The 25973-nt window shown below is 37.6% G+C and overlaps 1 protein-coding gene and 1 long non-coding RNA gene across 2 annotated transcripts in view; one reads left to right on the plus strand and one right to left on the minus strand.

The window, feature by feature from the left end:
* The window catches only part of LOC116177969 (protein KIAA0100), a 41869-nt gene that overhangs the window by 4370 nt on the left and 11526 nt on the right, over nt 1-25973 (plus strand). The window contains exons 7-18 of the mRNA XM_031497170.1: nt 2425-2740; nt 2788-3067; nt 3115-3242; nt 3291-3719; nt 10326-10804; nt 10848-11268; nt 17300-17464; nt 17509-17709; nt 17756-17949; nt 24281-24638; nt 24688-25052; nt 25099-25429. Coding sequence (XP_031353030.1) covers nt 2425-2740; nt 2788-3067; nt 3115-3242; nt 3291-3719; nt 10326-10804; nt 10848-11268; nt 17300-17464; nt 17509-17709; nt 17756-17949; nt 24281-24638; nt 24688-25052; nt 25099-25429 — 3667 coding nt within the window. The remainder of the gene's footprint in view (nt 1-2424; nt 2741-2787; nt 3068-3114; nt 3243-3290; nt 3720-10325; nt 10805-10847; nt 11269-17299; nt 17465-17508; nt 17710-17755; nt 17950-24280; nt 24639-24687; nt 25053-25098; nt 25430-25973) is intronic.
* On the minus strand, nt 16114-17305 carry LOC116177973. The gene is made up of 2 exons (XR_004146787.1): nt 16528-17305; nt 16114-16304 (listed from the first exon to the last, which is right to left on the minus strand). It is a non-coding gene; the product is annotated as an uncharacterized LOC116177973 (long non-coding RNA).

The following is a 25973-nucleotide window of genomic DNA, read 5'->3' on the forward strand; positions in this document are numbered from 1 at the left end:
TATTAAGGCATTAAAATTAATATTGATAAAAATGACCAAAAACCGAAATTAAATATTTTTTCGTGTTATGGTCGTGAACTTATGCCCATAACACGTTGTGGTCATTTTAGAAGCAACCACAATGCGAATTGAATGGTTTCAATCAACCGAACATCGGATTTCTTCAGTTTTAACGTGTTTCCTTAATGCGATGTATCGCTAGTAATTCAGTTATTAGTTTGATTTCAAATTATACCATTTCAATCGCTATTGTAATACTAAGATATGGCATTATTGCTCTAAGCAAGTACTATGCAGCTCCTGACTAGTTCTTGTACGAACACATAATTTGTACAATTTGGTTCAATATCTATTTTAATAAAAAATTGCTTGTTTTATTTATTTTAAGGATATTATTTGCTTGCTGGTAATTTTATTTTCATGTTAAAGGATTGCTGTGTGCACTGTAATGCGGTCAACTACACCGCCCACAAAACAGGGCGAATAAAAATTGCGTAAAGAAACGTACACGCTTTTCGACCGTCGCGAACCAGCCACGTTTTTTTCATTGATTCCAGTATTTAACGAAACGTCACATCTAGTATTAAAAAAATCTCTTTCTCCAGAACTTTCAAATAAATCCGCCCATCACAATTAGGGCTAAACACACGAGTCGGTTTTCGCCGAGTCGGCGTAGCGGTAAACAATTCCGATCAGAAAATATAAAAATTGCAATGTTGTCACTAATTAGTATCAAAAATGAATTCATTTGACTCGAAGGAAGAATTAATTTTGTATAATCATTATTTTTCATATGCCATAAACCAGGTCATTCTTGAATTGCATTTATCAAGAATTAAATATCGTAAGTCGTAGCTTAGGTGTGAACAGATCTACTCGGTTTGCATTAGAGCATATGTCGCGCGGAGCAATAAAATCGACTCGCCAGATCTGTCGTCCGAAGGTACGCGGAGTGTTGAAAGCCGGTTTCTCGCAAAGTGCGTAAGTGTGAACCAGTTTATTTGTTCATATACAGGATGTCCCGTCATAATTTCTGGTGTTTAGACCGAAACAACGTGTGCATGACGTTGTTATTTTCAAAATAGGTATATTTTTTAAATATGTTGTCATTTAATAAATAATTCAGTATATTATGATCATTCTTCAAACGATCAAAACGCGTTGTGGTCGCTCCTAAAATGGCTACAACGGGTTGTGATCACAAGTTAACGACCATAACACGTTAATTTCGGTGTTTGGTCATTTAGCTTCGGCCATAACGCGTTGTGTGCGTTATTTTCGCTCATTGAGCGTTTTCGATATTTGGGCGTAGCATTGAAGACTTTCCAAAAGCGCTCTCCAGATGCCCTTGAGATTTTTGCAAAGCTAAGCGAGCTTAGGAAAGATTTAGATGCACTTAGAAGGCATTGGCATTGTATTGTTTTGTAAATGAGTAGCGATTTTCAAAGCTTCTGAAGGTCATTCTCCCCCTGGCGGCGGCTTTAAGACCTAGAGGTCCCAAAGGTTAAAGGACCTTACTTGCGCAATGCAAACTCTCTTATTTTTATATCTACATTTTTTGAGATTTTAATTACAGATGCTTTTAATAAAGGCAAACAGATCCCAAATATCAAAAATCAAATGCGTTCATGCGCAGGTTGCGTAATGTCAACTTTCTTATATTTTTGAAATTTCAACCATAACTGGTCCTAATAAAAACGTAACGCTTTCCCGCTGTGCCGATATTAATTTGCCCAATTTATTAGCTAGGTCTGATTGCAGGTCGCCCAATTTTGAGGAACTTGTTTTAACTAGCCCTTACTGTTGGCAATCCGAAAAATCTTTGTTTACCACGATGAGTTTTAATATCAATTTATTTACTCGCGGTTTTAAAAGTGCTCCTACTCGAAAATGTTCCTTCGCGTAAATTTTATCACTCGTAAATGAACGACGTTGTTACAAATGAGGCACTTTGTCACCAATCGAAATTTAACAATAACTAGCTGGTTTCCTTGTTTTCGCCCAAAAAAGAAAATTAGTTACAGTTTACAACGACTGTATGAACTCACACCAAAGAGTGATACGTGGTGGCCTTTAAAATTTTCTCACCGCAAATCCTCGGACTTTTAGGTCCCATGAAATCGTACCAACCGCGCTCGCTTTTCGCAATACGTTTCCGGTTATCACCAGACTCACGTTCGCTATAAAGCGGCACATGTGGAAATTTCCCTATATTAACCAAAATACATATTCAAAATCAAATAAGGGTTCTTATCCATGAGAAAACAAAGCTTTCATCTTCCCAAGCTGCTTCCTGCTGCAACCGTCCATATAGTTGATCCACTGTGGTTTAGTCATAGCAGTTGATGGGTGACAGCGTTACCTCATCAGTTTTAATTCAGTGTTTTCTGATGCCATTGTAAAAACTTTTTGTACTCTTTGCAGCTAGAGAAGAATGTGGTCAATTTGTGTTTAAAACTAAATACTCTTCTCCTGACATACAACCACGAAGCAATATACCATTGGATAGAAACAAACTTCCGCAAACATAATCCAAAGAACCCTCTCCCAAATAGAGAGGTGTCAAATCGTGCAAACGCACGTAACAGTAATTTATTCCAAAAATTAGCGAAACGACTAATTATTAACGGTTGCGCGGAGTTCTGCCAAGTATCCGCCATCGTTAATTTATACGGTAGTAGATCATACGTCGGCTTTAACCACATCAAGTTAATCTTGGAGCAGGCTGCCGAGACTCGAGGTCCGTGTGTTAGTGTAACTGTAGTATGATAACTTGATTATTTTTAGATGTCAGCTACTCGTCCTATTTTCCAAATTTAGTATTAGCCAATCGTCACTGGCAAATAGAGGTATTAATGGAGTCGTTGTGGTGGAGTTTTAAAGAGTGGAAGAAGGATCAGGCGAGCTCGAAGAAAGTGCACAGGTGGGGCACTCCGATTTATTTAGGTATGACGTTGCTCAAGTTTGGAACCTACGGCGCTGCCGAAACGAAGATTGAGACGCTACTAGACGCGCTACAGTTGGAATGGAGCCTTAACTTGGCCACATATGTTCTGCTTGCATTTAAGTGAGTCGTTTAACCTCGTGACTCGTGTCAATCTCCACCCATTTCAGGTGTTTAAGCCAGTATAATGTGCAAATTAGACAGGCGGCAACCCCAAAACGTACCAGCACAAATCATTCTATATCGGTCAATTTGGCATTGACTCACTTTAATGTGTTTCTGCAAACTCACACCGGAGGTAAGTCACTAAGACATCTGTGGTCGATATCCAACTTGGCTGTTGCAGAATATGTGGTGTCGCGACTGAATTCCGTGACCGTGGAAAGAAACAGTCACGCGGCCACCGTCCACTTTAAGGGATTTAAGGTTGCGGTGGTAACAGACGAAAACGGCGCGTACGGATGTGTCCGAACCGAAGATATGCCCAACCACAAGTTGTTCATTCGTACAGTCGAGGTCGAGTACAACAACGAAACGGCCGAACTAACCGTACTGTTTCTCGAGGAGATCATCAGCCATTGGTCGACGAATTTCCACCTCAAAATTTTAACGCTTCAAAGGGGAATCGTCGAGTTTATCGCTAACGTTAGGGAGCATCACTGCTTGAGCAACGAAAAGAGCAAGGTCGCTGTACCTGTATGGGATGTTAAAATATGCGGCGTTTTTGAGTTCCACATTTGGATTTCTCAAAACCATTCCGCTAGAATTTCTTTGGGTGAGTGACCATTTTTCTTAGTAAGCAGTTTAGATCGTGATAGGGTGGAATTTTGTTCTGATTTATAAAACGATATATTTTTCGTTTGTCTTTGTTGTCGGCAAAGGTGGTGACTCTGAAGTGACATGCGTGATTTGAACGTGATCTGCATCTTTATTCCTTCCCAACAGTATTTGATCAGGTGTGTGGATTTGTTCACCTCTTTGTCATCTATTGTTTTAATTCAATTGTTCTTTTGTTTGTTCAATTGTTGTATACTACTGCTGAGTTTCTACTGCTTTGCTCAGGACATCGTAACAAAATTGACCTACTAATTGACATCTGACTACTGTCTGTTTTATATTTTAATGTCACACTCACATCCTTTGCAGTGATGTAATTGGACGAGCTGCAGATAAGACCCCTCCTTACGATATATTAACCCGCTGTCGACGGCTTTGTCAGGAGGTTTCTCTCAGACATAGTTATTACACCTCCATAATGCTAAAAAATTATGTTGAAGTCTAGGAGGAGAAAAAAACTAACTAAAGTTGAAATTTTTGTCTTTGTTCAGATATTTTACTATTTACCTACCTCGTGCCATAAAAAGTAATTGGCCGATTTTTGACATAGTTGATCCTGTGTCTCTTACTGCGCATGCTTGATTTTATTATGAAAGCAAGCGTCTTTTAGGTATGTAATGAACCCTTCTAAATAAAGGGTTCAAAAACTAGTGTCTTGGGGACTAGACTATAAAGTATAAACCGAGAGGACCCAGGTTCGATTCCCGGTCCCGCCAGATCCTTTTTTGTGTTTTCTCGTCCGCGTGGTCTATTCAGCTCCTAACATTGGGTTCCTAGAGTTTTCCTATATGTTAGAAAGGTGTTCGGGAAATGTAGAACGTAAAAAATTTCGGCATTAGATGCAGGAATGGGTAAGTAAACCTCTATCACAATAATTGTGATAGCAGGAAAACCTTTTATGGACAAAAAACCAGGCATACTTACACAAATACAAAAAAAAAAACTATGACGACAAAATACAAAAGAGAAAAATATGCAAATCAAACATATCAAATTGTACAGCAAAAATCAAGTGTTGAGGCAAATGCAGTATTTCAACAAGAACGAGATACAAGAGACATCATAAATACAAATAGCACAGGGACCATACAGAATGACCTTCAACAAATTAGAGACAAGCTGAAATTTGGCAAGGTACTTTGTTTTAAGGTATTAAATACCGTCTGCACCCCAGCGCCGATGCGTTGAGCCCGTCACCCCAAAACCACCCCCTAAGTGGTGTAAAATCTACCTTGTTTGAAGTTTTGCCCAATAACTCGAAAACTAAGCATTTTAAGAAAAAATCTCAAGAGAGAAAAATTGTAGAGAAAAAATTTGCTACCGGTTACTTATACATCAAATTTTTTAGATGTTCATTTGCGCCAAATTTCAGCAACTCATTCAACTACTTAATTGAAATACTATGGTAGGTATTTATTATTTCCTAATATTACTATTAAACGCCGGAAACGGGTCACTTAGGGATGAATTCAATACTGCCTCCTGCAAGAGAGTCTTCGAAGTGACCCCCTCCCCCCCTAGCTCTAAGCAGACACCTCCACTCCAATCGTGGGTGTATCGGCTTCCGGCACCTCATTCTCCGTAGTCCGTTTAGTTCGTACCTACTTGCAGTCAGGAGCGTTAACCTGTACCCCTCCCCTGAGAGATGTGATGGTCGTTTTATTATAAAATAAAGCATTATGCGCTCACACGCGCCACGGATAATAACTTTTGCGTCATTATCAAGTTTACAAGATCTTTCCCATGACACCAATTTGAAAACAATCGGATCCAAACTATAGAAGAAGATAGAAAAACACTGAAAAATCACCACGATAGTATAACACTCGCAGATGGCGCCCAGATGTCGCTGACCCCAGATCTTGAAGCCCTGTCCCTAAAGTTGTTCATTACATGGCACCGGTAGGTACATGTACAATTTATTGTACACTCCTCTTTCCACAAGCGTTTTTCTATGGGCCCGCATTTGCGCCCAGCCAGCCAACCAACCGGCTGAAGTGAGATTAAAAGCTACCTTTTTACTTTCCAATTACATACATTGTAATCGTGATAAATTTTCGATATGCCGATATTGCGTTTTCTGGACGTTTTGAAGCACACAGACTCCAAAAAGTCATTTTTAGCTTGACGTCTGTGTCTGGGTGTATGTGGTTCGTTTTTTTGTGAACACGATAACTAAAAAAACCCTGAACCGATTTGGACGAAATTCATATGTACATATAGGGTGGTATGGGGAATCGAAAACGCCCTATTTTGGTTTTGATCCATAACCATCTTCGTGGTTGTTGAGGGTGTCAAAAGTTTAAAAGAACCATAATGGCTTGAAAAATATTATTATTATTATTAAAGAAAGGCTTTACACTTTTTGCGTCGGGTTCAAATTTAATGCGCTAGAGGGCATTTTCTAAATGTTATACTATGACCATTGATTGGCCAAAGATAATTGCAATGATTCTATTAAAAGTAGTCGGAAAGTCAAGTCAGGAGTTTACCTGACAACTAGTTACAAATAAATTTGCAAAAATGCGATAAAAAAGGAGACTTTGGAAAATATTGACTCTTTACAGCCACACTAACTGCAAGTAGGTACTAAACGGAGAATGAGTGACTTCTAACACCCCCTTACGGGCAGTATTGAATTCATTATGTTGTAGACAACCTAAGTGAACAGTTTCCGGCGTTTTATAGTAATATTAGGAAATACTATAGTATTTCGATTAAGTAGTTGAATTAGTTGCTGAAATTTGGGCCACTGAACATCTAGCAAATTTGACGTATACATATACGGTAGGAAATTTTCTTCTCTAGAATTTTTCTCCCTTGACATTTTTTTCTTAAAATGCTTAGTTTTAGAGTTATTAAGAAAAATGTCAAAAAAGGTGGATCATACGCCACTTGGGGGGTGGTTTTAGGGTGACGGGCTCAACGCCTCGTCGCTTATGTTTCAGAGGGTGTTTAGACCCTTATAAAGTACCTTGCCAAATTTCAGCTTGTCTCTAATTTGTTGAACGTTACCCATATAAAACAATGGATAGGCCCTGTGCTAAAATGGAAAACATGATAAATCAAATACAAGTACAAAACACATTTACGGCGCAATTTAGATAAAACTCGTATAAAGATAAATTGCATGTACATAAAAAACATCAAAATGGGGTGACTCTACTCCAGCCTTAGCTACCATAATTTAACACGAAAAGTACCTGTGGGAATGACAGTAGTGAGTATTCATGAAAGTCTATTATTGCACAAGCAAAACCACATTAAGTAGTAGAAGAAAGGTTAATTAGAGGACAGTGGTATAGTAAAGCCGATATGAGCACACTTTGACCTTGAGATCTCCACATGCGCCAAGTTTCAGGACATTCGTGTCATGCTAATCACACCCAACAGATCTGCTGATCAAGAACAGGTTTGTTCAATAGAAACAGGCTCTGTTCCTGTTCACCTGTTCTCTTTAAACCAACTCATTTCAGTTAGTTATACATACTAGGCACTGTTTCTATTAACGAACTAGTTTCTGTCCAATAGACCTGTCGAGAGTCTGATTAGTGTGGGGCTTGGACCCCCTTCTCGTATTGCTGGGACATAAGAGCTGCGTCCGCACGACGAGGAAAGCTACAGTGAAGAATCAACTGTATTAGGTACTTCCTTCATGGAATAGTTAAATCGAATCATACAGAGCATCTACAACTTGTATTTGTAAATAAAGTCATACAACCGTAGTAAATAACATAAATAAATAGGATCATGATCCCATATTTGCGCTTTGCAAAGTGACGCTTCGTAAATCTCGAAAATTTCAATTAACGGGATGCGGGATGCCTATAGCGCCCCTGCAACAGATGGCATGTGTTAAACCATACTATGGATAATTGGAGAAAATGAGACGCTTAACCACAAATGGCCTGATGCAGTAAATTGTTGCCAATGCTATCAGTTAACCATAAGTTGGTCGTTGCTTATGTGTTTGTTGCCCGCTCTGGCCTTCTTACATGCCGGCACCACTACAAATCAAAATTAAGTAGGCATATGGTCACAATACCTTCAAATATTTAAAATGTGCACAGTGTGATTTTGCAACATATCGCCACCATGTCCTGAAACGGTATCTCTTAACTCACAAAACCTTAAAGGATTTAAAATGTGCATACTGTAATAGCATTAAAACAAAATGTTAGGCAATGTCAATGTACTCATAATTAATTATGCTGGCAGAGGCGATACAACGTTCGTCGGGTTTGTTTTTTACGATTGTCTAAACCATTCATGCGATTGCGTTCAAACTTTGGGGGAATTAGAACGCTCCCAAATTCCCATGGGAACGGGAACAGGAAAAAACAGGATTTTATGTTTGACTTTGATCGGCAACAAACTTTTGCACTTTACACTAACCTTTGGACTTGAATAGCGAGGAATAGACTTTGACCGTTCGGTAACCTTTAGACTTTACACAAATCCTTGGACTTTGATCGGGTACCAACCTTTAGACTTTAAACAGCTGCGAATGGACTTTGACCGACTTAGAACAGGTGTGTAATGGACTTTGACCGGTCAGCAACCTTTGGACTTTGCCCGATCGACCTTTGGACTTTGAACAGCGGGTGGGCATTGATCGATAGCGTGGCTTTCTTTTACAATGAACTTTGACCAGTCAGCAACCTTTGGGTTGAACAGCGGAGAATGAAGAGTATATAGACTTTGATCGATAGCTTGACCTACTTTGATTTGACCATGAAATGTGCGCATGCGTCATTTTAACGCACAACCAAGTCCTGTCAGTCTTCTTCCAGATCGTAGCGAGTGTACACGTGAACTGATATGTGTCTTATGGAATGAACTTGGACAGCCTCCGAAATATCTCGGGGTCACACCCCTGGCCAACTGCCGAAATTTTAATCCCGAGTCAATTGCCAAAATTGACCCCCGTCCAATTGCCGAAATTTAACTCCGCGCCAACTGCCGAAATTTGACCCGGGCTAACTGCCAAAATTTGCCTAAATACTTTCCCACGGTCCCCAGAATTTTTCCACGCTCAGATACCGCTATACCTACTTACAGTCGAAAAGAAACTTTTCTTTGAAGGCGTTAAAGCTAGACAGTATAAAGTTACTACTAAATTGCTGATGCCTTTGAGGTTGCCGGTTATGAATGATACAGACACATGTAACGTTATTTTACTTAACAATTTAAAGTTCCAAATTTTTACTTCATTTAAGTAGCATTCGGTTTATACTTTCATTTAAGTGATTTATGCATTTCCTTTGTAAACCCGTTTAACCTAGATGTAAGTTAGTTCTGTAGTAGAGTTGTTATTACTTTAATTCTTGAGTTTGCCGCTAGAGGCCATCCGAGTATACCTTTTTGCATATACTTCTATCCCTTCTTTAACGTTGTTTTGCGTAAACCTGTACTTGTTCCATTCAGATTCTGCATTCATAGTGGTTAATACTTGCAAATTTTTCTTGATGTGCCATTACTTTTGCTTGACTTATCTCTACCTGAAAAAGGCTCGTAGTATTGGCTATTATCATATTTCTTTGGAATATTTCTTTCTATTTCTGATGTGTTGTGACTACTCCTTGAATACGCTTAGCGGATTTATATTTGCAAGTAGTTAGTGTGAGGTACGTACGGATTATAACTCAGCATATATAATTCTTAATACGTATTTTTTTAGGGTTTTGTCTTCTCTCATTGTTTTCTCCTAACTTACTCTTCTAGATTACTTTTTCGTTATTATCTACCTGAGTATTTCGACTTACATCGACGCTGTGTCTGAATGACTGAATTATTGGGTAAATCGGTTATGAAGAATCGCTTTTGGAAAATATTTTCAAGTTCTAAAAATGACCACCAGAGGGCGTAACTGCCATCTTAAATTTTAAAATTGCATTTTCTTTAAATTTCGCATAATAAACTAAACATTCTTTTTTCACATTTTTAAAGAGAACCAGTTTATCTATCATTTTCGTAAAAACAAAAATTCAGTTATTTCAAAAACAAAGATGGTGTGGGGCGTTCAGTTGTTTTTGCAATAACCTGCTTTAACTTCTTAACCGTTTTACCGATTTGAACAAATTTGGTATGGTTGAAAAGAGCATTCCTTGGGCAATGAGTATCAAATATAGTTAATTTAGTTGAATCCCTCTCCGCCAGGGGGCTAGTTTTGACACTATGATCCAAAATCCTAAAAAAATCAAATGGAATGATATGACTTTTTCTTTATGAAAAAGTAGCCAAATAACATCCAAAGAGGCCAGTGAAAACAGTTTTTCAAAATCTCGTTCCTAACTTCAAATATTGGGAAAATGAGATTAATTAGGTGTTAATAATAATAATAATGTGCATATTTAATTTGTGTACTTTCTGGTTAAATAGAATAGCCTTGAGCTAGATTTCGCCGGAGAACATGTTCAATAAAGACGATTTATTATTATTATTATTTATTAATTAATTAATTAAAATGCTTAAATTGTATCTTATTTGACGTATTATTGTCGTGAACCTCAAAATTCGAGACAAATGGTTTTCTTGTTTACAGATAACATCGAGGTATCGTGTAGGAAAAACGTGACGTGGCTCTCCGATAGCGCGATCTTAATTTCCATAGACGACGCCGACATCTTCACGATTCAGGGTCTGCGGGTCGCGCGGATCGAAGACAACCCGATGATTAGGGCCGAGCGTTTGGATAACGAAAATTTCCGATTGCCTTGGAATAAGACGTGGGAATTATCGATCGGGATGTTCAAGGCGATCTTCCCGCACGAGCACAGCTACGCCGATGCGATCCAGAATGATTTCATTTCGATTTGGAAGTGGTTGAAGATAACGCACAATTTGAAAAGGAAGTCTTTTACAATCGACAGTCCCTTACCGAGCGATTTGCTGATTAACGTGAAAGAGTTTCTGTTCGAGATGAGCGACGATCCTTTCGAGGTGAAGCTGAGAGATAACTTTGAGTTACTGGAAGATGAGTACAGCGAAAGTTTTAAGCGACAGAAGATGCTCAAGGCGAAGGTAAGTCGATCGGTTTAATTCGTCATCTTGGATTAATATTTAGATTGCCGAGCTATGCAAGACGCATATGCATTTACCCGCGGGTAAGGTCGAGGAACTGTACGCGAATCTTACGAAGAAGAACGCCGAAATCTACGTGCAACGGTCGAAGCAGATGATGCACACTGCGCCGTCCCGCACCCGCTTGTTCGCGTGGAGTATGACCGACGTTGAAATTATGGTTCTGGCGGATCTCTCGATGCACGGAACGGATAATGTTATCAAAATTATTCGCGAAATTGATTTCGATAGTCCCTGGCCGGAGGAGCCGATGGAATTCTCCACTTTATGGTGTCGAGTTGTGTCGTTGAGGTGTGCCGAATGGAAATTCCAGCTGCGAGATTTCCGCCAGCCTTTATTGGACATTAGGCAATTTTACGTGTGTGGACAATTAGCCGGCGCGGAACAGATGGCGCCACGTCGTGGTGAGTAATAATGCAACTAATTTCACTTGACACATTTATTGTAATAGTACAACGTTTCCGCCATTTCTCATCCAATAATCGGTAACTCTGCTATTGTTTCCTGTAGTTCGCTTATTGAACCGATCATGTCTAATGCTAAGCCGATTATTGTCGATACCAGTTGTTCTGGCGATGAAGGAAATTCGGGCATGTCCAGCTGCTTGTCTTTGGCGGTCAGATTCGGTTTAACCACCTAGAAACAAATAGGTTTTTACTTTGAACTTACAGATCTGATCCTACCGGAGCGGCAGTTATTGACGCCCATAAAACACACACTACTATAAGCGCGTACATTATTTTAAGTGTACTCCCCATTACCGATTCTGCAGATGACAATAAACGTATTTGTTTTAAACTATATACCATTATTGTACCAAGGTAAAAAGTTATTAGTCTGATATTGGTTGACCTCATTTTAGATTAGCATCAACCTTATTACTTTTTCACGCTTTGTAATTTTTTTATTTAAACATACATTGTTCCCGATGATACAGCTGGAGATCTGTTTCAGGATAATGAATCTGCGAGGTCGTATATTTCGTGGTAAACTTACAATTCTGATAATTTACAAACAAATTTAGATACTGCAAATTACGATGAAATGTTTTTTTGTTTTTCTAATTTTCTGTTTTGTTTTTTTAACTTCTGGGCATTTTACTAATTTTTTTAAAAATGAATTCTCGCAAGATTAGGGCGTTGTCCGCGGGTGCACCATCCTGTTGAAATCAACGGTTTTTAAAATTGTTTTTAAAGGTAGCTGTTTTTTCTTAACAAATGACTTTTTTAAAATATAATTCCCACACTTGAGGTTCTCTGGGAGGTTACACTTTTTAGTTTTTAATACTCGCTTCTTTTTTGTGGGAAATCAAAAATATGCGCCGTTAATGTCGCTTTTTTAGAAATTAAAAAAAGATCGCCCCCATTTTTCAGTGCAATTCTGTAAACACTGCACAAGAAATGCATAACTGCTGTGCTTATATGGGCTGCTCTTGGTCGCAGCTTTTTGCGAATTTAAAGGTTGCTTAGTAATCCTACTTCAAATGTGACTTATGAAACTGTCACTTGAGGCTGAAATAAAAAATCATGTTAGATCGCTGTCTGTAAATGCAAAAGATTTCTTTGGCTTGTACTTCTTTTGTTTTGTAATTTAGGGCATGGGAAATCCGTTTTTAAATCATGCACCAAAGGATAAAAGATTTAAATAATACCTTTGACATTTCCTTCATATATGCCAGCATTATCAATACATTTGATTATCAATTTTGATTATCAATAAATTCATCCACGAAAACAATTTTTCATATTCTTTACTGGATTTGGATTTTGCACCTACCAACTTTTCTTCTGCTTTTGCTACAAGCCATTGAATGGGCGGTGTATGATCTTTTTCAACCGAAGTCATTTGATTTATAAAGCAAACGTCAAGTTATATTTCCATGGCAATCATGGAATTACTTGTATTCGAGTATAACGTCGATATGATTTTCATTTTATTTCTCTTATTTTTAAATGATATTACAGATATAATAAAAAATACTATACGAAATACGTGTATAATTGGTCTTTAAAGCAACGTGTAAAGACACCCCGCTACGCGTCATACCATTAAACTCGTTGCGCGTGCTCTAGACTTGATTATACGCTTGTATTGAAGATGATTTAAAAAAATTCAGTATGATGCTGTCGACTTGTACGATGGGTCGGGGTGTAGCATCAAAACCTTCTCCTTAAGACTTAAGACTTTAGTCCCAAATAAATGAAAGCGACATTCTCAATCAAACTTCTACGTACATGAGAAAACTACGTACGCGCTAACTATAGCAAATAAAAACTACCCCTAAGCACGGCGACCTCCTAAACTGTTAACTTATTGTACGAATATTGCGCAATGTTTTATAAGGGCTTGCAAATTCAAATTTATAGAAGCAAACACTACATCGTATGCTAATTAAAATAATTACAAGGGAAAAAATTTGGTGTGGCTAGTACAGATACCACTTGCGCATGCGCGATTCTGCCCAAAAGCTATTCAGCTCTTCCTTTTAGGTCTAAGAATATCATTTGGTTCCAAACTGTTCCGCCATTTAGCCGGAAATGAGAGTACGACATCATTGCGAATCAAACACATACCACCAAAATCTATCTACATTCTGCCGCCTCAGCTAAACCTTCGCCACGTTCTCTTTTTCGCTCTAAAAAAAGCAAAGTATCCGCACGCTTGAGCTGGTTTTCCAGCTCTTCATCCTTCAATTTTAATTTTTTCTTCCGTTCGTCCCTCGGTAGTTATGTAGGGCCGAACCTGGCTCATTTCAAGGTCGCTCGCTTTGGAAAGTAGGGCAAGGTGAAGTTCAAAGATGACGGTGACCTTGGGGAGGTCAAGGTGGAGCTACATTTCACTCCTAAGGTCAATGACTTCATTTTTTAATGTCATATTTTCAAGGCCAATGACTTCCATTTCTTTGCTGTGTTGTATTCTATTTTCAAGGTCTTCAGATGTCAATTGCTTCTTTGTTGGGGTGGTATATTTTACTTTCAAGGCAATCAGACGTCAATGACCCCATTGTTGTGTTGTCCTATTTCATTTTCAAGGTCATCAGAGGTCAATGTCGAGGTTTTAAAAATTTGATGGTTCCATGACGTCAAATCAAGGTCATCCTAAGTCAATTCCATCTTTTTTTCGGTGTCGTTCATTTTCCACGTGCCACCTTGGAACTTTACCTTGACGTACTTTTAAAAGTCACCACCAGGTGGCGCGAGACCTTGAACTGATACCCCTGCTTCTTTGTACAGACATGTTTCTTAATTAGATTTTCGATCTTCTACTCCAAAGCCAGGATCTTCTTTTTCCGCTGCCGTTGGCGACAGCAATACTTTAGGGCCGCTTTACATCTGCCTTTTCTTGCTTCCCCAGTCACTTGCTCTCCCACTTCTCTCGCTATTTTTATCTCGCCCGCTAGAAAAACCGAAACGGGCCTTCCCCGCAATGTCCTCGACTGGCGTGTTCTAACAACCAACCCGCACTTCGGCTTTTTCAACTGGCTCAAATGCAACAATGAACGCAACTTTTAAGTTTGAAAAGATCGTGGCAACCGCGCTCGCTTTCTCCAATACGTTATCACTTGTTAGGATCAGACATTCTTTTGTTCACGTACGTACGCTATGAAGCGGTCTATGTTGAACAAAATACAAATTCAGAACCAAATTTTTGACACGGTAAAGCGACCACTTGTTACAGTAGTTTACACAGATTCTTTTACCTTTTAGATTATGCTATTTCCTAACGTGTGCGTATGTGCGCATGGGTTTTCGGTAAAACGTAGAACTTCACTTCTTTTATTGTACATTTTAAGAGTTGAATTAATTGTACAGGGTGGTCAAATAAGAATCCGAGGTACTGTATCTGAGAACCTATCCATCGTAGAGGCTTGCGGTAAAAAAAGTTATTAGTAAAACGGCCACGAGCAAAACCTGGAAAATATTTTTAAGTTTCTGAAATGGCCGCTAGGGGGCGTAACTGCAATCTGGAATCTAAAAAAGGGATGTTTCTGTGAATTCCGCTATATTAACCTAAGAAACAAATGTCCGGTCTTTGAAGAGTTTCCGTAAAGAACATCCTGTATCTTCGAAACGCCGATTTAAACAAACTCGGGTTCATTGAAAAGAGTTATTCTTCGGCTACAAATATTATAATATTTGAAGTTTTGTTAGTTTCACATATCGCCGCTTGAGGGCTTTTTTCGACATTCCGACAGAAATGGTTTAATTTTCTCAAAAAAATTAAATGCGTTGGTTTGATTTTTTTTTCATGAAAAAGTAGCTAAACGATGCCTAAACAAGCTCGCGAAAACTGCATCACGATATCTTGTTCCTAACCTAAAATTTAGGCCAAAGAAAATTTTATACTCTCAAAATTTTATTTTTTTAAGCTAATTTTTACGGAATTATTTTTATTATATAATTTGTGGCCCTAAGGTGGATCGATTTAAAAAAGGAAGCTTTTAATGCCGCCGTAAATGCTCGAAATGCTGACCATCACGATATATATCTATCTATCTATCTATCTATGTCATATATATATATATCTCAAGATATCGAGATGCTGTTTTCGCGAGCTTGTTTAGGCATCATTTAGCTACTTTTTCATGAAAAAAAATCGAACCAATGCATTTAATTTTTTTGAGAGAATTATCCATTTGTGTCGGAATGTCGAAAAAGGCCATCAAGCGGCGATATGTGAAACTAACAAAACTTCAAGTATTCTAATTGTAGCTGAAGGCAGCTCTTTTGAACTAACACGAGTTTGTTTAAATTAGCTCAGCCGTTTCGAAGATACAGGGTGTTCTTTATGCAAACCTTTGAATACCCCCCCCCCCCCCACCACTTCATTTTTAGAAATACAAGAAAAATTGTCAAACAAAAAAGGTTAAGATTATCGTCGACTTCAAAGACCGGACATTGTTGTTAGGTTAATATAGCGGAATTCACAGAAACATCACTTTTTTTCGCCCCCTAGCGGCCATTTCAGAAACTTTAAAAATATTTTCCAGGTTTTTCTCGTGGCCGTTTTAGTAATAACTTTTTTACCGCAAGCCTCTACGATGGATAGGTTCTCAGATACAGTACCTCGCATTCTTAGTTGGCCACCCTGTACAGTCTTGTATTTTTGGTACATCTTCGCTGGTTGTAGCATATAGAGAGGTCGATTAAGCACGTTAGGAGATTTGCCCTACATCATCTAAAGGGTTAAATGAGAGAACTACTTAGTTTGTTTTGTTACCCTGATGTCAGTGGTGAAAACAAAAAAAAAACAGTTGACTATTTATTTGTGCATGTAAAATACAAACACACTTGTGCTAATACATGTAGGTGCATTATTTACGGCCTATAGAAACACTGGGGAGACCTTCGAGGGATTCTTGTATTTCAGAAAATTTTGAAGCTCCCTCGAGAATGAGGTCTAGTGCAGTTTCGATCAACCCATCGGCCTGGCGTTTTTCCTATTTAACAAAAGAGAAAAAAAAGTTAAAATTGCTGCCGGGTACACCATTTAATGCTTATAATAAATAACAACGGGGAGGTTGGATATGTCTTCTTGTATTCTAGTAAATGTGGCAAAGACCTCCCATAAAAAATCGAGAAAGGCTTCAATTGGCCCTTGGTTCTCGCGCTTGGCCTAATTGAAATATTTAACATTTCAAGCTGTCAGTAAATGTAGCTCACCCTCAATTTTGCGCTCGGTGCCGAATTGACTTCGTATGCGAATAGTAGTATCACCACTAAAACACAAAAGCGAGATGCGTTCATGATGAAGCCTTGATTGTAACTCCGGCTTTAAATGAGCTGCATGATTTAGATCAAGAAGCTGCCCTTGAAATTCGGTTTTTTTTTCTAGCGCAGTTAATGTAGCAGAAACAGGATGCGGCGATCAGAAATCATTTATTTTTCCCCAGAACGGTATTTACATTATTTTTATGTTGAGCTAATCAAACTTGTAATTCTTCATAAAAATAACAACGGGCAGCTTTGCAACGATACTCTGTACGTCGCCCTGAACTGCCCAGGAGTTTACGGTAGCTGTCACTAACGAAGCTAACTCTTGGACCTCCTTCTGAAAAGGCACCTGCAACACAAGGCCACTTGACAAATGTGAATTTTTCTAGTCGGACGCTTACAGTACTTCCAGTATGTAAGGACCTTCCACACACGCAGTATAAGAAGTGCATAAGCACCATCACCTTTACAGACAGTTTTGTCGGCATGTTTACACAGAGTGGCTGAGACCGAAATTTGCGATCCTGTATCAGAGTAATAAATAATACGTCAGATAATTGAAAATATAATGAGTAAATTGCTCAGGCGTGACGAGCAGGCTTATAATTGAAATTTGAGGAAACCGAGACAATTTTCTAATCCGAGCACAGAGTCACAGATATTTTGTATACATATACATTACAGGTACCGATTTCTATTAGTAACACTTCTTTCTAAATAGCGACACGCGATGTGCCGATTGACTTGGGAGAACCGTGGGGATCAGTGACAGTCCAACGAAGCATGTTACCGTTAAAATTCTATCACGACTTCAATTGCGAGATACAATCGTATAGTTACGCCTTCGGTCCGTGCTGGGAGCCCGTTATCGCTCAGTGCAACTTAAGTACGTAATCCTTTAGACAATTTCAGGCTGACACATCGTTTTAGCGTTCGAGAAAATTATTCCGCCTTCCCGCGATCCGTCGCCCCCCTTACCATTTTGGGATAAAATGAGACTGTTGCTGCACGGTCGGTTGACGATGGTAGTGCAACAGCTGACCGTTTTGCTGCACGCCTCTTTAGATCCGTACAACACAACTGAAGAAATGGAACTGACTTGGAACCAAGTAATAATGGATTGGACTAACGGTAAATCAACGCAATGAGAAATGTCAACTGACTCGGACAATTCCAGCAAAGTTCGTTTACAAAGGCGATCTAAATATCTTCGTGAGGACCGCTTCAAAGTACGATGACTGCAAACTGCTCCACCTACCCAACTTAAAATTGATCGTCAACATTCAGTGGGCTAGTTTAGGCGACCCCAACGACCACCATAGCGTTATACAGTGCGCTCCGGATAAAATTCCAGAGTACTCCAGCAATCAGGTATATTTTTACTTAAGGGTCAATCCAATTGAAATCACCCAATATAAATATAATTTGTTGCTCAGCATTTTTTATTTTTCTGGTTTTTATTTCATAGGTTCCCTTCACAAATCAGCATTTGAAAAAATTTTATAAGCCATGGTTTTTTTGAGGTAGCCATTTCTAAAATGGTGGTTTGGCGAATTTGACGGAAAAACGGGGTTTGCGGAAAGTTTAATTACCAAGTTATTTTTTAAGATATCAAAATAATTCAAAAAACGTTCAGCATGAAATGATCTCAAATTTACATTATTTTAATTTTCCTATCATGCAAGAAAGTCACTCGGAACTATTCTCAAAAAAATTAAAAAAAATTACTGATTCGCCATACATTCTTGGGAAGAAGAAGAGGCTCGCTAATAATATATTGTTACTGTGTAGAGTACTTATAATACTACCTGCAGAAAAAGTTTTAGTCTTGAGGATGCACTCCTTTTTTTTTTCTATGGCTTTTCAAAAATGGCCGAAAGCATGTTAATGTCAATTTTCTTCGACGAATATCTGAAAAGGGACTGAATGAAAACAAGTGAAAATTTTACAGAATGTTCTTTACACTAATGAGAATATCTCACAAAATAATTATGACTGGGACTCAACTACATTCAGAGTAATATAGTTATGAAATTCAATTAATCAAATAACAAAAAAATAACGATTTAAGTCGATATTATGATATTTATTGATTGTAATGGAACTACTTAAATAGCATTTTCCAACCACTCGCAGCCACGGACAATCTACATCTTTTTGGAATCGAATTTGCAGACTTCAATATCATAATCGACATATCGAATTGTCTATGATCATTTAATCTCAATATGGATTTAAATCGCTATTTTTTTGTTATTTGCAACATTTTCAATTAACTACATGCGAAATTACTATTATTATTATTAAATTAGATCACTCACTAGTAAGCGGGGGACACTTTGTAACCTAAAGACCCAAACTCCAAATCAGTATAACTTTTGTTTGAAAACTTATTTAAAAAAAACTGTTCAACAATTTTGTTCCTTAACTCATCAAGTATGTACACAACAAATTTCGTGGAATGCTCTCCATTTTCGTTGTCCGATCAAGAATCGCAGTGGATTTTTATTTAGGTCAGTGGTGCAGATATGCAGTATTTCTCTGAACTAAGTACTTTTTAACTATTTATTTGGTGTTGAGTACGCGAATCAAGTGCAAATACTTACAGATTTATTCCTTTGCTATTTAACTGCACTACTTATTGGATTGTTTTTTTAAAGTGAACAAATAAGTAGATAAGCAGTTGACGTAGTTGTATGTACGAGGATTGTGTAAAAAATAAGGTTCCTAAATTTTTTCAGGTATAATAAGGCATTTTTTATTTGAACTGCACCTCCGATATTCAAACTACGGTACTGATAACTGTTTGTCTTTGTAATATTATTACCCTAATAATAAAAACTCAACTTTCTATGAAAAGGCTTAATTTATTTACACATGAAGATTATTTGTGGTGTATAATTCCTAACTTTGATTTGATATTGAAGAATATGGTCCATTAGCTGCTGAAATAGCGAACCCAGAGATATTAATCTCAAAAAGCCTTATTCGTCCAAAAGTTAGAAAAGATAAATGCGGAAATAAAAAATGTTATCATCAACAAGGTTTAAGGTTTCCACCTCGGCTTCCACAGATAGCTGCGGGCCACATCATAAAAAAGTTTACATTAAGAAAATTTTGATTTTTTATTATTAACATAAAAAGTATTCAAAATAATAATACAATAAAACGACAAATTAGAAATAATCATAAAATCATTAGTACCAGCTCAAGAAAATGTACATGTACAGTGTCCTACAGAATCTATCCAACTATGTTTGTTTCTAAGTTACAGGGTGAAAACGAAAAGTTTGACATTTTGGGATGTATCATATCTTACTACCAATGTAAGATAGAAAAAAGATAAAAACTGCGTATTTTAGATATTTTTACGTAGAATCCAGTGGCGTAGGCAAAAAACAATTTCTGTGATTCGACCCAAACTTGGAATTTTTTTAATGCAACACCCTGTATATTTTAACTTCAATTTTTTGCATTCTTTTTGTGATTACATTGATGTATCATTCTATATTTTTTTATTTAATTATATATTTTATCATATTTTGAAATGGCATATTTCTACCGTCAGCCATTTGTATTGATTGGTATCGAGTGCCTTTGTTACCGTGGACAATAAACAAAACAAAATCTCCATGAATTCATGGCATACTATTTAAAAACAGTAAAAATAAGGTTTTAATTGATTTTCATTGCTAAAAAAAATATATACGGTTGTGAGTGTGATGCATAAATGTAATCAGGAAAAAAACTGCAAACAATTGACGTTAAGTTATACAGGGTGTCACATATTAAAAAAATGCCAACTTTGGGCCTCAGACCCTCAGAAACGGTGGTCCAAAAGTTTTTTTGCCTACGCCACTGAATTCTTACGTAACAGTATCTAAAATAAACAGTTTTTACCTATTTTCTATCTTACATGGAAAGTAAGATACGATATCATCCCAAAAAGTCAAACTTTTCGTTTTCAACTTTTCACCTTGTATCTCAGAAACAAACGTAGCTACAATAGATTGATTTTGTTTGTGGTTTCACAAAAAAGTGGCACAGGGTCGCGAAAAATCGCAAACATCTTCAAAATCTACCGATTATGGAATTACTGTGGTTAAAATATTTTTTACAGAACAATTAGGTTGTAAAAAGCCTATAAGAAATGGGTCAAATTCAATGACGCCATAGAGTCACCCGAGATGCTCTGCCGCTTTTTTAGATCTGCCTTAGGGGTTTATTTTAAAAAAATACCTAAATAAATAAATATATATTTATTGCTCAACAGCAAAGCCAGCTACAGAGCAACATCACAATTAATCTTACCTAGTGGGCACGTGCTAGTAAACACATGCATACTAAATTTAAAACATGTAAGAACAAAAAAAAGGTAACATAAAATACGAGAGCATCCATTCACTTTCATACTATGAATAAATATGATACTTATTCATTTTAATTTCCTCTTGCCAGAAATTGTGGATCCTCGAAACACACCGGAGCCTGTAGAAATCCCTCCAGGAATTAGTAGGTTTGTTTTATTATTGAAACGGTTCAGACAATTCGAGATTAATCAGACTCTAAATAAAACTACTTTTCGGGGTGTGGGACTGAATAACTTATTGCTAATTTTTACAGTTTCAACAAACGTATAATATATTTTTGAATAATCAAAACTTAGCTCCTGTAGGACTCCCAAGATAAACTTTGTTATCAAAAAACCTTTCACAAATATCTAATGTGTTTTATTAAAATTTAAAACTTTTGTAAAAACCCTCGTACATCAACCAAAATTATCAAAAAAATTGTACAGGTTCTTGAATGTACACTTTATCGGATTAAATGCTCATTTTTTCGTTTATTGTCTTTGATTTCTAGATCATTTCGTTCAAAGGTTCTCTAAAAAACGCAAACTTTATAAGCTCGTTTTGGGTTTTGTCATTGACTAATATTGGGGGGGTATTATTAGTCAATGGTATTGTTTAAAGTTTAAAGTTTGTTATTGTTACTGACATGTCCTATACATTTTTATATGTCTACAGGAAATAAAGATTATTATTATTATTATTATTATTATTATTATTGAAACAATGTTTTGGGTAAATAAATAACATAAATCGGAAAATAAGCCTTTATAGTCTTAAGAGCTGGCTACGGAAAAAAGTGACTTATCGCTACATGGCTGATTTTTTGTGTATCCTGATACATAGTGAAATAGAAGAAGTCATGTCTGCCAGTGAGATCCAGTGGCTTAATGTTGGGAGGGGCGCTCAAATATGTCAAATTTTAATAAAACTGTCGATCTTCCGATTTACCTCTGTCGCATTTATTTTGAATCTGACGCTGACAATTAATCACAGATTAATCAATCGCTTATTGACATCCTACAGTCATGTATATCATTTTGTATGGGAATAAAGTCAATTATTATTATTATATTACATCATATTGGATTTGGTGACGACGCTTGCGTCCTCTTGAAGAGTTATATCACGAACAGGAGGCAGCAAGTTGTTCTTAAGCAACGAACGTCACAGCGTGAAGTACTTGCAGCAGGTGTGCCTCAAGGATCCGTATTGGGCCCGATATTATTCTCGATATATACGTGTAAATTCCATTACTCACTTAAACACGTGGCGTTTCACCAATACGCTGATGACACCCAATTGTTATATCCTTTCCTTGCGTCTGGTATAGAACATGCAATTAATAATATAAACGCTGATATAGCAAGGCTTTCCGAATTATCCGATTTGCATGGATTAGCAATCAATCCTGCCAAATGTTCTGCTATGTTATTTGGACCACCCAAAGAAAAGGACGTAAGAAAGGGATGGTTGACAATAAAAGTAAAAGATATGGTGTTACCCATCAACGACTGCGTACAAAATTTAGGATTACATATTGACAGTGATATGCGGTTTAGTAAACATGTTTCGGAGTCATGTAAGAAAGCCTATGTTAATCTAAAAATGATTTTTCCCATCGCCACTGCTTAACTAGACATTTAAAAGTATTGCTATGTGAGGCACTTGTGCTGTCAAACTTTAATTACTGTGATGTGATTTATGGCCCCTGCTTGACTATTAGAGACGAATATAGAATCCAAAAAATGCAAAACTCTTGTCTTCGTTTGATCTTTGGAATCAAAAAGCATGAACGCATTACTTACAAACTACAAGAGCTCGGTTGGTTAAATATGGCTAATAGGAGATTACTACATTCAGCTTGCATATTTCACAAAATTGTTATAAATCAAATGCCACCGTATTTATACGACCTTCTAAAATTTAGTTCAAATCCGCGGTTCTATAAATTATTGACACCACCATTTCACAAAACACGCAGATATGAAAGATGTTATGCTTATAATATTGCCAAAGTATACAACGACCTCTCCAATGAATTAAAAAAAAATATGAATAGCGCTACATTTAAAAACCATTTTCAAGGTATTTTGTTACTTAGGCAGTATAATCAGCAGTAATATCATTGTCTTTCTTTCGTCCATTTTTTTTCTCAATTTCCTTCCTTTTCCTTGTATTTTAGTTTTCTTCTTATCGTCATCAATAGCTTCTGCCTTTGTTAATTTAATTTTTCATTCCACCTCGATGTAATGTATTACTAAGATATTAAGGGTTAAGTGGTAGAGCAGATGTATCACATGTTCATGCTGAACATCTGAACTTCGCCCTCTTAGGCTTCTGGCTACAATATAGTCTTTTTTACCGTTTATATTGCTTTATGTTTATTTTAGAAGTCTAATAAATGACACTTATTATTATTATTATTATTATTATTAAAATGGATGAGACTTTTTTGTACAGCTCATCAAGGCACTTCTTTTTTTATATGTAACATTTTTCGCTATGAAGCTTACTTTCTGAAAAAAGTGCAAATTTAGAAAAATTATGAAAGGAAGAGTTTAACTGTTCAATTTAAAATTTCTCAAAATCATAGAAACTCACAAAAAAATTGTTATGAACTTTCTTGTAGAGTTTTTTGTGCCACCTTAGCCAGTATATGCGAAAAAACATTTTCTTCAAGCCGTTATGGCCCTTTTAAACTTTTAACACCCTCAAAAACCCTGAAGATGGTAACGGACCGAAACCAAAATAGGTCGTGTGCCATTCCCTATACAATCCTATAAACATTCCAAATTTCATAAAAATCTGTTCAGGCGTTTTTGAGTTATCGTGTTCACAAGAAACGAACCACATGCATACAGTTTAAAAGGGCCATAACAAAAACTCTTTTGGAATCATTTTTGCCCACACTGACAAATGTGGCATACAAAACTCCACAAAAAAATCCATTACAGTTTTTTTGTGAGTTTCTTAGTTTTTGAGAAATTCTAAATTGAAAAGTTAAACTATTTATTTTATAATTTTTTTTAATTTGCAAAATGTTAAATACAAAAAAGATGTACCTTGATAAGCTGTACAAAAAAGTTCATTCATTTTTTGCGTCGGATTCAAAATAAAGGCGCCAGAGGTAAATATAGTCGGAAAATCGGCAGTTTTATTAAAATAAGTGGATAAATGTGTTAAGCAATTTATGCATTATGGTTAGCAATCTGTTCTTTATGTATGTCTGTGCTATAGGGAACCCACGACTTGAAAACCAGGAAAATAAAAAATGTTCGGCAACTCTGCCTGGGCGGTTTGAAATGGATTGGCCCTTAAAGTGCCATTTCACTCGTGCCATTTTTTTCTAGGAGCACGATTCGTTCAGAGCATTTCGTTCGCAAAACATACACCTGGGTGTTGTGCTCGAAACGAAACCGATCGCGAATCAATCTCCGACGGGAAACATCGATTATCCGATGCTCTCCCTTTACAGCAGCACCTTACGTTGGATCGAGAGTTTGAAGTTGATTTTATCCGGCATCACTAGACCGACGAAACGTGGCACAATTTTTAATAACGTACGACCGCGGAAAATACAGCTGAGTCGCCACTATAAGAAAATTCACTTGCTCATGGGCTTGCACAAGTTCCAAGTCTGCTATTGGATGTCTTTCGCTATGCAGCGCGGTTTTGAGCTGTTAGGGGGCCGCCTTTCGTCCAGCTCGGGTATACACAGGAGCGGGATCTTGCTAAAACTAAACACGGCTCATTTCAGAGCACTCGCTGGCCTTGGTGCCGGTAGATGATGGTTTGAAGCATCGTCCGAAGACCGAGTGGTCGATTGTGTACATGAATAGCGAGCTGAACGATACGGAAATTTGGTTGAAAAGCGCTCTGCAAGAGGACCCAGAAAAAGAGGCGATTTCGCTCAGGCAACCCGTGGAGAAGTGTTTCTGTCTGTCGGTAGCGAAAGTGTCATATGGGAGAGAGACCGTTCTGCTCTCTCGCGAGCATCCAACTGCCGAACGAAATAAGGATACGCCGACTCATCGGCTGGTCGTGTACGACTTAAAGGGCGCATGGACGAAGAGTAACCGAAACGTTGCCTTCGCTCTGTTTGACTCATTCATGCGAAATCAAGTATGCGAAGTAATTCGGTGCTTTCTTAATCATCGTCCAATTGCAGAGGATGAAGAAAAATTTATCAACAGCAGCGCTGAAAGGTTTCCGAAAGGAGAGTAGCTCGACTCCTTTGAAGAGGCGAAACGCGGAGGCGTCGGCGACTTCCCCCACCTCCACAATTCAGACGTTGCAGACGTCCACAATTCAAGGCGCTCCGTCGCCGCTTACCAAAACGCAAACCGGTCACGCCGCGAACATGCTGAAGCAACTTATCGCGGAGGCCGATAATAAGGCCGTCGTTTTTAGCGATGACCTTTCGTCGGCGACCAGACAGCAACATTTGCAGGGTCTCCAAGCTTGTCAAGATGACGATGTTGTTCATAAAAATTGGTTAAGTAAGTTGAATGCTTTTCTTATAATATCTATATAAGGGTAGGCGAAAGCCACAGTCTACGTACCAAGTACCTAATGCTAAAATACGGCTCGCCAGTCAACTTCTCCTATCAACAGTAAAAACTCACTTAACCTGGCTAATAATATAAAATACTATTCCGTGCGCTAGCCTGGAAAAGGCCAGCTACCATTATTTACAGGTGAAAATAAGGTGAGTCCAATGAAGTGTAATAAAAACAATTTTTCCCTTTTCCGTCATTTTAAATCGCAATATAACCAACGGATGGCGCCAAAGCGAGATCTACTACGGCCCTAGAAGAATCCATACCATCGATTTCAGGCGAGAGGCAAAAGAAATGGCGGTCAAACGTATCGATTACGTATACCCGCGAAGATTTCTGATGTAGTAAACGTGTGGGAGGTGAGGCAACCGAATTTATGTCACCTCCGGGAGCAAGACATTAACTGAAGTTCGATAATTTTGAATATATGACAGTTTTTTTAAAGAGAATCTTAGGACTACAAAAAAGTTTAGAAACTTACTTT

Source organism: Photinus pyralis, unplaced genomic scaffold, assembly GCF_008802855.1.
Source record: "Photinus pyralis isolate 1611_PpyrPB1 unplaced genomic scaffold, Ppyr1.3 Ppyr1.4_LG8, whole genome shotgun sequence".
In the NCBI taxonomy this organism is placed as follows: domain Eukaryota; kingdom Metazoa; phylum Arthropoda; class Insecta; order Coleoptera; family Lampyridae; genus Photinus; species Photinus pyralis.